Source organism: Sapajus apella, unplaced genomic scaffold (assembly GCF_009761245.1).
Source record: "Sapajus apella isolate SASKATOON/1434 unplaced genomic scaffold, GSC_monkey_1.0 scaffold130, whole genome shotgun sequence".
Classification (NCBI taxonomy): domain Eukaryota; kingdom Metazoa; phylum Chordata; class Mammalia; order Primates; family Cebidae; genus Sapajus; species Sapajus apella.
Genome location: NW_022437070.1, coordinates 808,550 through 824,720, shown reverse-complemented (window position 1 = coordinate 824,720; position 16,171 = coordinate 808,550). Strand labels below are relative to the sequence as shown.

At 50.2% G+C, this 16,171-nt stretch overlaps 1 protein-coding gene across 1 annotated transcript in view; it reads left to right on the top strand.

The window, feature by feature from the left end:
• The first annotated feature begins 1,203 nt into the window (after positions 1-1,203).
• Positions 1,204-16,171, top strand: part of C5AR1 (complement C5a receptor 1) — a 17,553-nt gene continuing 2,585 nt past the window's right edge. The window contains exon 1 of the mRNA XM_032262521.1: positions 1,204-1,354. Within this exon, the coding sequence (XP_032118412.1) occupies positions 1,352-1,354 (3 nt within the window). The 5' untranslated portion in view covers positions 1,204-1,351. The remainder of the gene's footprint in view (positions 1,355-16,171) is intronic.

Sequence of the window (16,171 nt, the reverse complement as noted above, 5' to 3'; positions counted from 1 at the left end):
CCGCCTCCTGGGTTCAGGCAATTCTCCTGCCTCAGCCTCCTGAGTAGCTGGGATTACAGGCACGCGCCACCGTGCCCAGCTGATTTTTTGTATGTTTAGTAGAGACGGGGTTTCACCATGTTGACCAGGATGGTCTCGATCTCTTGACCTCGTGATCCACCCGCCTCGGCCTCCCAAAGTGCTGGGATTACAGGCGTGAGCCACCGCGCCCGACCCCGTTTTGTTTTTTAAGATGGAGTCTCGCTCTGTCACTCAGGCTGGAGTGCGGTAGCACGATCTCGGCTCACTGCAACCTCTGTCTCCGGGGTTCAAGTGATTCTCCTACCTCAGCCTCCTGAGTAGCTGGGACTACAGCCACGCGCCACCATGCCTGGCTAATTTTTTATTTTTATTTTTTGTATTTTTAGTAGAGCTGGGGGTTTCATCATGTTCTTCCGTCTGGTCTCGAACTCCTGACCTCATGATCCACCCCGCTTGGCTTCCCAAAGTGCTGGGGTTACAGGTGTGAGCCATCGCACCAGGCAGAAGGAAGATTTAACAGTAAAGTACACCCAAACACTGGGCTACCTTTGCAGACTTGCTTGGCCTCTCTGGGCCTCAAATCAGTCCTGTTGGGAGGCTAAGTGGGGGTCACAATCTCTGCTTTCTTGAATCCCAAGGGAGGGGTTTAAGCCAACTGCACTCCTCAGCTTTTCCCCAGAAGCCTGGGGCCTCAGGAGGAAAGAGAGAGATGGCTCCTGCCTGGGCACAGTGGCTCACACCTGCAATTCTAGCACTTTGGAAGATCAAGGTGGGTGATTGCCTGAGCTCATGAGTTCATGTCTAGCCTGGCCAACGTGGTGAAACCCCATCTTTCATAAAAATACAGAAAATTAGCCAGGATGATACACACCTGTAATCCCAGCTACTTGGGAGTGTGAGGCAGGAGAATCGCTTGAACCTGGGAGGCAGAGGTTGCAGTGAGCCGAGGCTGCACCACTGCACTCCAGCCTGGGAAGCAGGGCAAGACTCTGTCTCAAAAAAAAAAAAAAAAAAAAAAAAGAGGTGGGAGAGAGAGAGAGATGGCCCCAGATACAGAAACCGAGAACAGGAGAGGGGCTGAGCTGGCACAGGGACTTCCTCGGTTTTCCAAGCGCAGCCCTCCTTTCTCTGCCTGGGAGGAGTGGTTAGGGTCCCCTGGGTGTGTGCCCCGCAGAGGGAGCTCCAGCCTCAGTGCCCAGGGTGCAGACCAATGAGAGCCCCAGAGAGCAAGACGGTCATTTCCTCCCTGCATCTTCCCTCAGGGCTTTAAAAACCACAGCCCTGGGGCGGGAGGGACCTTCCATCCTCGGGGAGCTCAGAAGACCAGAACATGGTGAGTCTCGTGGGGGCCTGGGAGCAGGAAGCTTTGCCCTGGGTCCCTCCCATCTCTGCTCTCCGGAGCCCTTCTCTTCCCCAGCTCTCACCATCAATGCTGTCTGTCTCTCCCTTTCCTTCCTCTCTCTCCCCATCTTCAACCTGCCTCTTTCCCTGTCTCCCACATCCCAGACTCTCACACGCCAGGGCTGGGATGTGGCCATGGGAGTAAGATTGTTGAGATTGGGGGAGCCATAGCCACCTCACAGGGTTGAGGTCCCGAGAAGATTCCCCAGGGGAGCGACCTTTGAGTTGGGTCTTGTAAGGTGACCAAACATTCGCAGCAGGGCACGATGGCTCACGCCTGTAATCCCAGCACATTGGGAAACCAAGGCGGGAGGATCACTTGAGGCCAGGAGTTCAAGACCAGCCTGGCCAACATAGTGAGACCCCATCTCTATTTTTTAAAAAGAGAATTCCACAAGTGAAGAAATCTCCACTCACTGCAACCTCTGCCTCCGGGGTTCAAGCAGTTCCCCTGGCTCAGCCTCCCGAGTAGCTGGGACTGCAGGCGCTCGCCACCACACCTTTAATAGAGGTGGGGCTTCACCGTGTTGGCCAGGATGGTCTCAATCTCCTGACCTCACAATCTGCCTGCTTCAGCCTCCCAAAGTGCTGGGATTACAGGTGTGAGCCACCGCACCCGGCCAGATGTTCTTTTCCTTTTTGACTTGGGGTCTTGCTCTGTTGCCCAGGGTGGAGTGCACCATCACAGCTCACTGCAGCCTTGAACTCCTGCGCTCAAGCGATCCTCCCACTTCAGCCTCCTGAGTAGCTGGGACCGCCGGCACACACCACTATGTCTGGCTAGTTTTAAAATTTTTTTTGCTGTAGTGAAGGGTTCTTGCTATGTTGCCAGGGCTGGTCTCGAACTCCTGGCCTCAAGCCATCCTCCCACCTTGGCCCCCCAAAACTCTGGGATTACTGTCATGAAGCCATTATGCCCTGTTGTTTCAGATGTTCTGTATGATAGAGATGGGGAAACTGAGGCCCAAGTAGGTGAAGAGATGTCTGGGGACCCTCCGTGGTTTGTGGCAGAACCAGGTTATGCCATGGGTTCTGGGAGTGTCAGAGGGAATGCACCCAGGCTAAATGAAGGTCCCCTGTCATCCCTGCGTCCGGAGGTCTGGGCACCGAGCCAGCAGAGCCGCGATTCAGCACCTGCTGTAACACAGGCACACGCTTTGCTTCATTTGCGAGAAAGAGGAAACGGAAGACGATTTGGATGGACCGGGGAGGGGTCTGATGTTGCTTCATTCCTGCATCCCACCCTTGAGATCCGACTTGGGCAAACAGGACTCTGCTGCTGCTTTGTTTTTTTTCTTTCCAAAACGTATTCCAAAATACCTACGGATACTTCGTAAAAACCTCATTCTCCTTGCTCACCTCAGAGCCTCTGACTCCTCTTCTCTTCTTTCCTCTTCTCTCCTCTTCCCTGCTCTTCTCTTTTTTTTGAGACCGAGTTTTGCTCTTGTCACCCAGACTGGAGTGCAACGGTGCGATCTCTGCTCACTGCAGCCTCCACCTCCTAGGTTCAAGCGATTCTCCTGCCTCAGCCTCCCAAGTAGCTGGGATTACAGGCATGTGCCACCACATTTGGCTAATTTTTTGTATTTTTAGTAGAGACAGGGTTTCACCATGTTGGCCAGGCTGGTCTCGAACTCCTGGCCTCAGGTGATCCACCCACGTTGGTCTCCCAAAGTGCTGGGATTACAGGTGCGCGCCACCACGCCTGACCCTCTGACTCCTTTTCATTGCCTCCTCCGCTACTCAGAAGCAATTATGGGATGTCAGTTTCTGGTGGATCTTTCCAGAAACAGTCTGCAGATGCCTGAGAGCACAGATGTTTAGGGAACAAAGTAAGGACTAGTGTGATTTGGGGAACCCCAAAAGCGAGCTCAGCTTCCGTCTCTACCGTGAACTAGCTGCAGAGATCTGTTCTCTCTGTGCTTCTCTCTCCTTATCTTTTTTTTTTTAAATTATACTTTAAGTTCTGGGACACGTGCAGAATGTGCAGGTTTGTTACATAGGTATACACGTGCACGGTGGTTTGCTGCACCCCATCATCTACGTTAGCTATTTCTCCTAATGCTCTTCCTCCGCCAGCCCCCCACCTCCAACAGGCCCCGGTGTGTGAAGTTCCCCTCCCTGTGTCCATGCATTCTCATTGTTCAGCTCCCACTTATGAGTGAGAACATGCGGTGTTTGGTTTTCTGTTCCTGTGTTAGTTTGCTGAGAATGATGGTTTTCGGCTTCATCCATGTCCTTGCAAAGGACATGAACTCATTCTTTGTCATGGCTGCATCTTTTTCGTTTCTTGAGACAGTGTTTTGCTCTTGTTGCCCAGGCTGGAGTGTAACGGTGCGATCTCAGCTCACTGCAACCTCCACCTCCTGGGTTCAAGCGATTCTCCTGCCTCAGCCTCCCAAGTATCTGGGACTACAGATGCCTGCCACCATGCCTAGCTCATTTTTGTGTTTTTAGTAGAGATGGGGTTTCACCATGTTGGCCAGGCTGGTCTTGGAGTCCTAGCCTCAAGCAATCTTCCTGCCTCAGCGTCCTAAAGTGCTGGGATTACAGGCGTGAGCCACTGCGCCTGGGCTCCTTCTCCTTATCTTTAAGGTGAGGATAAGACCAGAACCCACATCGTAGGCTAGTGGAGAGAATTGAATAAGGTAAGGCATGAAAAGTTCTTGTAACAGCACGTGGCATACAGTTGGCGCTCAATGTGGGTGACATTTCTATCCTTTCCCAGCCTTGCAAATAGCAGTATGTTTTGTACAGTACCCCACACCTGGCTTTTTTCATGACTAACATACCGTATTATTAACTAGCATTTATTGAGAGCTTACAGCATGCGAGAGGCGATGTATGAAGGCATTCGTGAATTTCCCCTGAAACGTCTTTGAGGAAGGTACTCCATTCCTGTGTGTTTCAAGGGAGTTGCCTCCTCCTCCTCCTTTTTTTCTTTTTTTGGAGACAGGGTCTGCTGAGGCCTCCTACCCCCGCCTCCTGAGCAGATGGCGCTGCAGGTGCATGCCGCCACACTCAGCTAGATTGAAAACTTTTTGTAGAGGGGGGTTTTGCTGTGTTGATGAGACTGGTGCTTCTTTCTTGCTTTCTTTCATCAGCTGAGTAACATGCCAATTGGAGGTTTCATCCCCTGTCAATGGAAATTTAGGTTGCTGCCAATATTTGGTCTTTTTTTTGAGATGGAGTCTTGCTCTGTTGCTCAGGCTGGAGGGCAGTGGTATAATCTTGGCTCAGAGCACCTCTGCCTCCTGGATTCTGGTGATTCTCCTGCCTCAGCCTCCCAAGTAGCTGGGATTACAGGTGCACGCCACCACACACAGCTAATTTTTGATTTTTTTTAGTAGAGACAGGGTTTCACCATGTTGGCCAGGCTGGTTTGGAACTCCTGATCTTGTGATGCTCCCGCCTCGGCTTCCCAAAGTGCTGGGATTACAGGCATGAGCCATCACACCTGGTTTTTTTTTTTTTTTTTTTTTTTTTTGGGGAGTTAGGGTCTCTCTGCCATGCCGGCTGTAGTGTGTCATGGCTCACTGCAGCCTCAACCTCCATGGGCTTGGGTGATCCTCCCACTTCAGCCTCCTAAGTAGCTGGGACTACAGGCATGCACCACCATACCAGGCTAATTTTTATATTTTTGTTGAGATGGCGTCTCACTATGTTGCCCAGGTTGGTCTGAAACCCCTGGTCTCAAGTGATCCACCTGCCTCAGCCTCCCAGAATGTTAGGATTACAGGCATGAGCCACCGCACCCGGCCCAATATTCACTCTTTAAAACCTGACTGTACCTCTGCTTACATCTTTGGACCAATGATTGGGTTTCTAGAATTATAAAATCTGATTCCCAGGGATGGGCAACCTCCCTCCCTCCCTCCTTCCCTTCCCCTCCCCTCCCTCCCTTCCCCTCCCTTCCCTTCCTTCCTTTTTCCTTCCTTCCCTTCTTCCTTTCTTCCTCCTTCTTTCTCTCTATCTTTTCTTTCTTTCTTTTTTTTTTTTTTTTTTTTTTTTAGACAGTTTTTCGTTTTTCTACCCAGGCTGGAGTGCACTGGCATGTTCTCAGCTCACTGCAACCTCCGCCTCCCAGGTTCAAGCAATTCTCCTGCTTCAGCCTCTCAGGCAGTTGGGATTACAGGCGTGAGCCACTGCACCTGGCCTCACCCTAGATCTAGGGGATCTTTCCACATCATTATATAAACAACTTCCTCATTCTTTTTGTTTGTTTGTTTTTTTGTGTTTTGTAGAGATAGGGTGTTGCTATACCCAGCTGATCTTGAACTCCTGGGCTCAAGCAATCCCCCTGTATCAGCCTCCCCAAGTGCTAGGATTACAGGCATGAGGCACTGCACCTGGCTGACTTTTTCATTCTTTTTGATGGCTGTATAGTATTCCGTTGCCTGGATGTACCATCATCAACTTAGCCAGTCCCCTCTCTCTGGACACTCCATTATTTCCAGTCTTTGGAGAGGTCCTGCAGGGGTAAAATTTTGCAAGCTGTTTGCATCTGACAATCCTGGAAACCGCAGGAGGTTAGAATCAGCATCTTTTCTCTGCTTTTCTGAAGTCAGCCGGAGGAAAGGACGGAGTGAGCTCATGCAAGGAAAGGAGATTTGTCAGCTGACGAGGGAATGACAAGGCAATGTCAGGGTACATGGTGGGGACGCTGCCCTTAGGAGAGTCTGAGTCATTCTGCAGCCAAGGATTGTGGGCACTTGCGAAATCGGCAGAGGCAAAAGTTACTTTCATGTGTCACAGCCAAGGGTGACATTCAAAATATTTAACAATGTGCCAAAGTGCAGAGGACCCCTGGGCAGGGTCTCGGGCTTCCTGCTGCACCTAGCGTTAACTCTAGTGACATGAGTATGGGGACCTGGACTGTGGGTGTCCCAGGCAGAAAACAGGAAGTTAGGGTGCTGGAAGGGGGAATAGCAGAAGTGGGCGGCTGAGGGCTGGGGCTGTTTACCAATGAAAATATTTTAAAAAGTTAACCTTCTATTTGGAAATATTTTCAGACTTAAAGAAAAATGACAAGAATGAAACAGACTCATATACATATACATTTTACCCAGACTTCCCAAATTTATCTCTCTCTCCATTATCCATCCATCCATCCATTATTATGTAGCTATCTTTTTTTTTTTTTTGAGACGGAGTTTCACTCATGTTACCCAGGCTGGAGTGCAATGGCGCGATCTTGGCTCACCGCAACCTCCGCCTCCCGGGTTCAGGCAATTCTCCTGCCTCAGCCTCCTGAGTAGCTGGGATTACAGGCACACACCACCATGCCCAGCTAATTTTTTGTAGTTTTAGTAGAGACGGGGTTTCACTGTGTTGACCAGGATGGTCTCGATCTCTTGACCTCGTGATCCACCCGCCTCGGCCTCCCAAAGTGCTGGGATTACAGGCTTGAGCCACCACGCCCGGCCTTTTTTTTTTTTTAGACAGAGTCTTGCTCTGTCACCCAGGCTGGAGTGCAGTGGTGCAATCTTGGCTAACTACAACCTCCACCTCCCGAGTTCAAGGGATTCTCCTGCCTCAGCCTCCCAAGTAGCTGGGATTGCAGGCAGGCACTACCATGCCCAGCTAATATTTATGTGCTTTTAGTGGAGACGGGGTTTTGCTATGTTGGCCAGGCTGGTCTCAATCTCCTGACCTCAAGTGATCCGCCCTACTTGACCTTCCAAAGTGCTGGGGTTACAGGCATGAGCCACTGTGCCCAGCACATTGTTTGTCTGTCTGTCTGTCTGTCTGTCTATCTATCCACCATCTATCTCCCAATCACATATCTATCCATTGTCTATCTATCAATCATCTGTCTATCCATCATCCATGCATCTACTCATTTACCTATTCATTATCTATCCATCCACCCACCCATCCATCCGTTTATATCTATCCATCTTTCTATCTTTTTTTATTTTTGAGACAGAGTCTTGCTCAGCCCAGGCTGGAGTGCGGTGGCCCAATCTCAGCTCACCGTAACCTCCACCTCCTGGGTTCAAGTGATTCTCCTGCCTCAGCCTCCCAAGCAGCTGGGATTACAGGTGTGAGCTGACACGCTGGCTAATTTTTGTATTTTCAGTGGAGATGGGGTTTTACCATGTTGGCCAGGCTGGTCTTGAACTCCTGACCTCAGGTGATCCATCCACCTTGTCGTCCCAAACTGCTGGGATTAGAGGTGTGAGCCACTGCGCCAGGCCACAAAACATTTTTATACCCCAAATAGAAACCCCACATTTGTTTTTGTTTTTTTTTTTTGAGACGGAGTTTCGCTCTTGTTACCCAGGCTGGAGTGCAATGGCGCGATCTCGGCTCACCGCAACCTCCGCCTCCTGGGTTCAGGCAATTCTCCTGCCTCAGCCTCCTGAGTAGCTGGGATTACAGGCACGTGCCACCATGCCCAGCTAATTTTTTGTATTTTTAGTAGAGACGGGGTTTCACCATGTTGACCAGGATGGTCTCGATCTCTTGACCTCGTGATCCGCCTGCCTCGGCTTCCCAAAGTGCTGGGATTACAGGCTTGAGCCACTGCGCCCGGCCCAAAACCCCACACTTGTTAATGCTCATTCCCCATTCCCTAGCCCCTGGCAATTGCCAATCTACTTTCTGCCTCTATGGATTTGCCTATTCTGGGCGTTTCATAGAAATGGAATCATACACCATGTGGCCTTTTGTGACTGGCTTCCTTCACTTAGCATCATGCTTTCAAGACTCATGACACTGTAGCATGTGTCGGCACTCCGTTTTCATTGCTGAGTAATATTCCACTACATGGCTGGACCGCACCTTCGTCATCCACTCATTAGCGGATACTGACATCTTTCAACAATTTACTCATGGGTATGATTCTACCAGTAAATGCCCACTGACCATAGCCTGGCTAGCCTTGGGAGGGGCAATGAAAGGGAACTAGAAATTAAAGCAGTGGCTCAGGCCAGTTGTCCTGGCGCTTGAGGAGGCAAGGCTACGAGTTTGAGGCTCACCTGGGCAACACTGAAAAAGAAAAAAAGAGGCCAGGTGAGGTGGTTCACGCCTGTAATCCCAGCACTTTGGGAGGCTGAGACAGGTCGATCACAAGGTTAAGAGATTGAGACCATCCTGGCCAACATGGTGAAGCCGCGTCCCTACTAAAAATACAAAAATCTGATGGGCGTAGTGGCGGGCACCTGTAGTCCCAGCTACTCGGGAGGCTGAGGCAAGAGTCTCGCCTGAACCCAGAGGTGGGGGTCGCAGCGAGCTGAGATTGCACCCCTGCGCTCCAACCTGGAGAACAGAGCGAGACTCTGTCTCAGAAAAAAAAACCAAAAACTAGCTGGGTGGGGTGGTGCACAACGGTAGTCCTAGCTGCTCAAGAGGCTGAGGCAGGAAGATCGCTTGAGCTGGAGGGGTCGAGGTGACAGTGCTCTATGATTGCACCATTGCAACATGGCGTCCGGCAGCAGATCAAGACCCTGACTCCAAAAAAAAAAAAAAAGCCAGGTGCAGTGGCTCACCCCTGTAATCTGGGAGGCGGAGATGGGTGGATCGCCTGAGCTTAGGAGTTCCAGACCAGCCTGGTCAACATGGTGAAACCCCATTTCTACTAAAATACAAAAAATTAGCTGTGTGTAGCAGCGGGCGCCCTATAGCCCAGCTACTCGGGAGGCTGAGGCCGAAGAATCGCTTGAACCCAGGAGGTGGAAGTTGCGGTGAGCTGAGATCATGTCACTGTACTCCAGCCTGGGCGACAGAGCGAGACTCTGTTGCCAGAAAAAAATGAAACGTAAAAAGAGTGTGGTGATCCATACCTGTAATCCCAGCACTGTGGGAGACCGAGGCAGAAGGATTGCTTGAGCCCAGGAGTTCGAGACCAGCCTAGAGAACACAGTGAGACCTCCTCTTTACAAAAAATTGAAAATTAGCTGGGCGCAGTAGTATACACCTATAGTCCTGGATGCTTGGGAGGCTGAGGCAGGAGGATTGCTTGAGCCTCAGAAGTTGAGGCTGCTGTAAGCTGAGATCACACCCCTGAGCTTCAGCCTGGGTGACAGAGTGAGACCTTGTCTCACACACAAAAAAAAAAGGTTCAGAGATGTGGATCTGAGCTCTTCAATAATCAAAGTATTGACAAATAGTAATAGCAATGGCTGCCACCTCTTGTCCCCTTCTCTGTGTCAGGTGCTGTGCTAGGTGCTTCGGCATTTTTCATCTTATTCGAGGTGAGAGTTGTTTTTTTTTTATTTTTGAGACAGAGTCTTGCTCTGTTGCCCAGGCTGGAGTGCTGTGGCACGATCTCAGCCCACGGCAGCCTCCGCCTCCCGGGTTCAAGCAATTCTTCTGCCACAGCCTCCCGAGTAGCTGGGATTACAGGTGCCTGCCACTGCGCCTGGCTAATATTTTTGTAGTTTTAGTAGAGACGGGGTTTCCCCATCTTGGCCAGGCTGGTCTTTTTTTTTTAATTTTTATTTTTTAAAGATGGGGTTTCGCCGGGCGCGGTGGCTCAAGCCTGTAATCCCAGCACTTTGGGAGGCCGAGGCGGGTGGATCACGAGGTCAAGAGATCGAGACCATCCTGGTCAACATGGTGAAACCCCGTCTCCACTAAAAATACAAAAAAAATCAGCTGAGCATGGTGGCGCATGCCTGTAATCCCAGCTACTCAGGAGGCTGAGGCAGGAGAATTGCCTGAACCCAGGAGGCGGAGGTTGCGGTGAGCCGAGATTGCGCCATTGCACTCCAGCCTGGGAAACAAGAGTGAAACTCCGTCTCAAAAAAAAAAAAAAAAAATGGGGTTTCACCATGATGGCCAGGCTGGTCTTGAACTCCTGACCTCAGGTGATCCGCCCACCTCGGCCTCTCATAGTGCTAGGATTACAGGTGTGAGCCACTGCACCCAGCCAACCAGGCTGGTCTTGAACTCCTGACCTCGTGAGCCACCCGCCTAAGCCTCCCAAAGTGCTGGGATCTCAGGTGTAAGCCACTGAGGTGGGCCTGAGGTGAGTGTTTTCAAGGCATAAAACCCTGTCTGCAAATTCAAATATTTAGAGCTGCAAATCCAGCACTCAGTATTTCCATCATGATTTCTATTTTGTTTGTTTGTTTTTATTTTTATTTTTCCATCATGATTTCTATTCCTTGCTGTCCCCTTTTCTCTGGGTTGGTGTCAAAGTGGCCTTCAGGACTGTGCTAGCTCCATGGGTCACAGAACTCCCCCTTAGAAATGGTCGGGGGCAGCCTGTCTGGTTTGCGTCCTGACTTGTTTGGGTCCACATCCTGTCTGCATGACCTGGAAAAGGCTCTGGTGCCTCCTGCTTCTTCATCAATGAAATGATATTTTTTTTCCTTTTTCTTTTCCTTTTTTTTTTTTTTTTTTGAAACAGAGTCTCGCTCTGTTGCCCAGGCTGGAGTACAGTGGCGCAATCCCGGATCACGGCAACCTCCGCCTCCTGGGTCCAAGCAATTCTCCTGCCTCAGCCTCCTGAGTAGCTGGGATTACAGGCATCTGCCACCACACCCAGCTGATTTTTGTACTTTTAGTAGAGACAGGGTTTCACCATGTCTGTCAGGCTGGTCTCAAACTCCTGACCTCGTGATCCTCCTGCCTCAGCCTCCCAAAGTGCTGGGATTACAGGCGTGAGCCATCGCCCCTGGCCTTTTTTTTTTTCTTTTTTTGAGATGGAGTTTCACTCTGTCACCCAGGCTGGACTGCAGTGTCATGATCTCTGCTCACTGCAACCTCCACCTTCTGGGTTCAAGTGATTCTCCTGCCTCAGCCTCCTGAGTAGCTGTGACAATAGGTGCCCACCACCACACCTGGCTAATGTTTGTATTTTTAGTAGAAACGGGATTTCACCGTGTTGGCCAGGCTGGTCTCGAACTCCTGACCTCAGGTGATCTGCCCACCTTAGCCTCCCAAAGTACTGAGGTTACAGGCGTGAGCCACCACACCCAGCCTGAAATGGGCATATTAATAGAACCTCCTTGTAGGTTGTGATCAGGATCGAAAGAGCAAATTCCATGCCACACACATAGTAGGTGCTCAGTGAGTACTGGCTGCTTTCAGATGATCACTAGGTACCGTGACAGGTGCTTTACCGCAGTGTTTGGTGCCTTTGGGCACAGATTCCGCCCATAAGGCTTTCTGTAGTCCAGCTGCCATGAACTGCAGCCTTTCTCTCTTTCTTGGATGTGTGACAGTTTCCTGCAGCTCTGTCTGGGAAGAAGTGGTCAGGATCTTTCTGTTCTTTTTTTTGAGACAGAGTCTCACTCTGCTGCCAAGGCTGGAGTGCAATGGGGCTATCTTGGCTCACTGCAACCTCTGCCTCCCACATTCAAGCAATTCTCCTACCTCAGCCTCCTGAGTAGCTGGGATTACAGGCGCCCACCACCACACCTGGCTAATTTTTGTATTTTTAATAGAGGCGACGTTTCACCATGTTGGTCAAGGTGGTCTTTAACTCTTTTTTTTTTTTTTTTTTTTTTTTTTTTTTTTTAAACAGAGTTTCACTCTTGTTACCCAGGCTGGAGTGCAATGGCACGATCTCGGCTCACCGCAGCCTCCGCCTCCTGGGTTCAGGCAATTCTCCTGCCTCAACCTCCTGAGTAGCTGGGATTACAGGCACGCGCCTACATGCCCAGCTAATGTTTTGTATTTTTAGTAGAGACGGGGTTTCACCATGTTGACCAGGATGGTCTCGATCTCTTGACCTCGTGATCCACCTGCCTCGGCCTCCCAAAGTGCTGGGATTACAGGCTTGAGCCACCGCACCCGGCTCTGGTCTTGAACTCTTAACCTCAGGTGATCCACCCTCCTCGGCCTCCCAAATTGTTGGGATTACAGGAGTGAGCCACCGCATACATCCAGCCTATTTGATTTTTTTTTGAGATGGGATCTGGCACTGTTGCCCAGGCTAGAGGACAGGGCGCAATCTCGGCTCACTGCAACCTCTACCTCCTGGGCTCCAGGGATTCTCCTGGTTCAGCCTCCCACGTAGCTGGGACTACAGGCGCATGCCAATTTTTTTGTATTTTCAGTAGAGGCAGGGTTTCACCATGTTGCCCAGGCTGGTCTCGAACCCCTGACCCAAGTGATCCACCTGCCTCAGCCTCCCAAATTGTTGGGATTACAGGCATGAGCCACTGTACCTGGCCTGTTCTTTATTTTATTATGGAAAGTTTCAAACACATAAAAATGAAGAAAATATTATAAACCCCTGCATATCCATGACTGCCATTCCTAGTCATCTACAGCCCTGCCCACCTCCCTCCCTCTGTTCCTCTCTCCTTTCTTCCTCCCTAATTCCCTCCCCCCTCCTTTGTTTTTTCTTTCTTCCACCTTTCTCCCTTTCACCCTTCCTCCCTCCCGCATCCCTTCCTCCCTCCTCCCTCTCTCCCTCTTCCCTTCCTTCCCCCCTCCTTCCCTCTCCTCCTCTCTCTCCCTCTAGTTACTCCTTTGGCTGGAGTGTTTTTCATGGAGTCTTAATTAGGGAAAAGGAGTCAGGCTGGCAGGACCGAGGGAAAGCAAAAAGAGGAAGCAGATAAACTATACATCTGCCCTTCTTCATGGTCTGGGACGCGCAGCTCTCCTGCGCAAATAACTCCCAATTTTCCTGCGCCCAGCCATCGCCAGACGCTCAGCTAATAGAAAAATGCAAGTTAGCTTGCTGCAACCTTGGTGTTACTGATGCCAAGAGCTTTTCACGCACAGCACAAGCACCATCCTGTAAGATCACGGCAAGCCTTTGTCTCTTAGCAGTCAGCTCCTCCCTTGCTGACCTGCCCATTGCCCTCCTGCAATGTATTTTCCTACTTTCTCTCATAAATCTGCTTTCCTTTTCTTTCTTTCTTTTTTTTTTTTTGAGACAGAGTCTTGCTCTGTTGCCAGGCACCAGGCTGGAGTGCAGTGGCACAATCTCAGCTCACTGCAATCTCTGCCTCCTGGGTTCAAGCAGTTCTCCTGCCTCAGCCTCCCGAGTAGCTGGGACTATGGGCGCATGCCACCACGCCCAGCTAATTTTTGTATTTTTTAGTAGAGACAGGGTTTCACCATGTTGCCCAGGCCAGGATGGTCTCGATCTCTTGACCTCGTGATCCACCCACCTCAGCCTCTCAAAGTGTTGGGATTACAAGCGTGAGCCACCGCGCCCGGCCTAAATCTGCTTTTCTTTACTGACATCCGTCTTGGTAAATTCTTCTACCCTGCACCACTGGCCCCAAATAGTCACCACTTACCCGTGACATTTTTTTTATTTTTGTGAGAGAGGGTCTCACTCTTGTCCAGGCTGGAGTGCAGTGATGTGATTATAGCTCACTGCCGCCTTGACCTCCTAGGCTCCAGAGATCCTCCTGCCTCACCCTTCCAAGTATCTGGGACCACAGGAGCACACCACCATACCTGACTACTTTTTAAGTGTTTTTTGTAGCGACAGGGGTCTTGCTATGTTTCCCAGGCTGGTCTCTAACTCCTGGGCTCAAGCAATCCTCCCACCTTGCCCTCCCAAGTGCTGCGATCACAGGTGTGAGCCACAATGCTTGGCCAAAAATATATGTTTCTCATTCCTCTTTGTGTCTTCCTCTGGCTGCCCCCAAACATTTTGTTCAGGGTTGGCACTGTGATCCCACAATCAGTCTTAGTGTCTGAAGAAGAGACACAATTGGACATTTGGTGCCTTTGATGTGAGTCAGCAGGAAAGACACAGAACCATCTATGGAGTAATTTTTGCAAAAAAAAAAAAAAAAAAAAATTGAACCTAAATCTAATCAAAGTCATAGATCTCAAACTACCACTTCATAGGAAAGCCAGGGGAGAGAGGAAGGCTCCACCTAAAAAATCAGCAAAATCTACTTGAAATTGACAACTCCTCCTAATGGCTTAGGGTTTTGAAATGATATCAGTCAGGCCGGGCACGGTGGCTTCCACCTGTAATCTAGCACTTTAGGAGGCCGAGGCAGGTGGATCACCTGAGGTCAGGAGTTCGAGACCAGCCTGACCAACATGGAGAAACCTTGTCTCTACTAAAATTACAAAATTAGCCAGGTGTGGTGGTGCATGTTTGTAATCCCAGCTACTCGAGAGACTGAGACAGGAGAATCGCTTGAACCCGGGAGGCAGAGGTTGCGGTGAACTGAGATAGCGCCATTGCACTTCAGCCTGGGCAACAAGACTGAAACTCTGTCTCAGAAAACGAAAACAAAAACAAATGGTATCAGTTAGAACAGATGGGCTGCCTGGCTCTCTGTGGGAGTTAACATGGAGAAAAAGGGAGGCGTGGAGCAGTAGAGGTGCTTGCAGAGGCCACGCAGGCTTCACGTAGGGCAGTCAGGATCGGAACCCCAGGGGACGGACTCCAGTGCTCCTGAGTGCCATCCTGAGCCTACTGCTACTGGACGACTGGAGCCCGGGGCAAAAGCATTCCCCTAGGCTCATGTGTGTAATCCAGCACTTTGGGAGGCTGAGGCAGGTGGATTGTTTAAGGCCAGGAGTTTGAGGCCAACCCTGGCAACATAGCAAGACCCCATCTCTACTAAAAATTAACCAACCTTGGATCACGAGGTCAGGAAATTGAAATCATCCTGGTCAACATGTCTCCAAAAAAAAAAAAAAAAAAAAAAAAGGCCAGGCATGGTGGCGTGTGCCTGTGGTCACAGCTACTTGGGAGGCTGAGGTGGGAAGATCACTTGAGCCTCAGAGGTCGAGGCCGCAGTGAGCCATGATCTTGCCGCCGTACTCCAGCCTGGGTGACGGAGACCCTGTCTCTAAAAAAAAAATTTTTTTTTTTTTTGAGATGGAGTCTCGCTCTGGCACCCAGGCTGGAGTACGGTGTCACAACCTCGGCTCACTGCAACTTCTGCCTCCTGGGTTTAAGTGATTCTCCTGCCTCAGCCTCTCGAGTAGCTGGGATTACAGACGAGCGCCACCACGCCCAGCTAATTTTTGTATTTTTTAAAGTAGAGACAGGGTTTCGCCATGTTGGCCAGGCTGGTCTTGAACTCCTGACCTCGTGATCCACCCACCTCGGCCTCCCAAAGTGCTGGGATTACAGGCATGAGCCACCACGCCCGGGCTCTAGGAATTTTTTTTAAAATAATATTTTTATACAATCTTTTTTTTTCTTATTTTTTTCTAGTCACCCACAGATGGATTTTTTACAATCTTTTAAAGGATCAAAATGAATGCAAAAAATCCATGGTGAAAAACAAATCCAACTTTGAAGTAAAGACGGTCTGCTTTCGTTTGTTTGTCTTAGCTCACTGCATTATTGCACAACGGGAACCATGGTTTCCAATCTCCAGATGCCTGCATTCCCTGCTGGCTGGGTTCACGCAGGTTCAGGGTGTGACAAGAGCATGCAATCAGATTGGGCAATGCGGGGCTTTATGTATAGTCATGGGTGTTTTGTGGGTGTGGGTTCTTTTTCTAAGCTTCATCAACTATTCCTTCTTGGTTCAAACTATGGAATGGCCAGGTTCGGTGGCTCACACCTGTAATCCCAGCACTTTGGGAGGCCGAAGCGGGTGGGTCACGAGGTCAGGAGTTCGAGACCAGCCTGACCAACATGGTGAAACCCTGTCTCTGCCAAAAATACAAAAATTAACTAGGTGTGGTGGTGCTCACCTATAATCCCAGCTACTCGGGAGGCTGAGGCTGGAGAATTGCTTGAACTCAGGCGGTGGAAGTTGCAGTGAGCCAGGATTGCACCACTGCACTCCAGCCTGGGCAATGGAGTGAGACTCAGTCTCAAAAAATGCTGATAATAAGAGGCCGGGCGCGG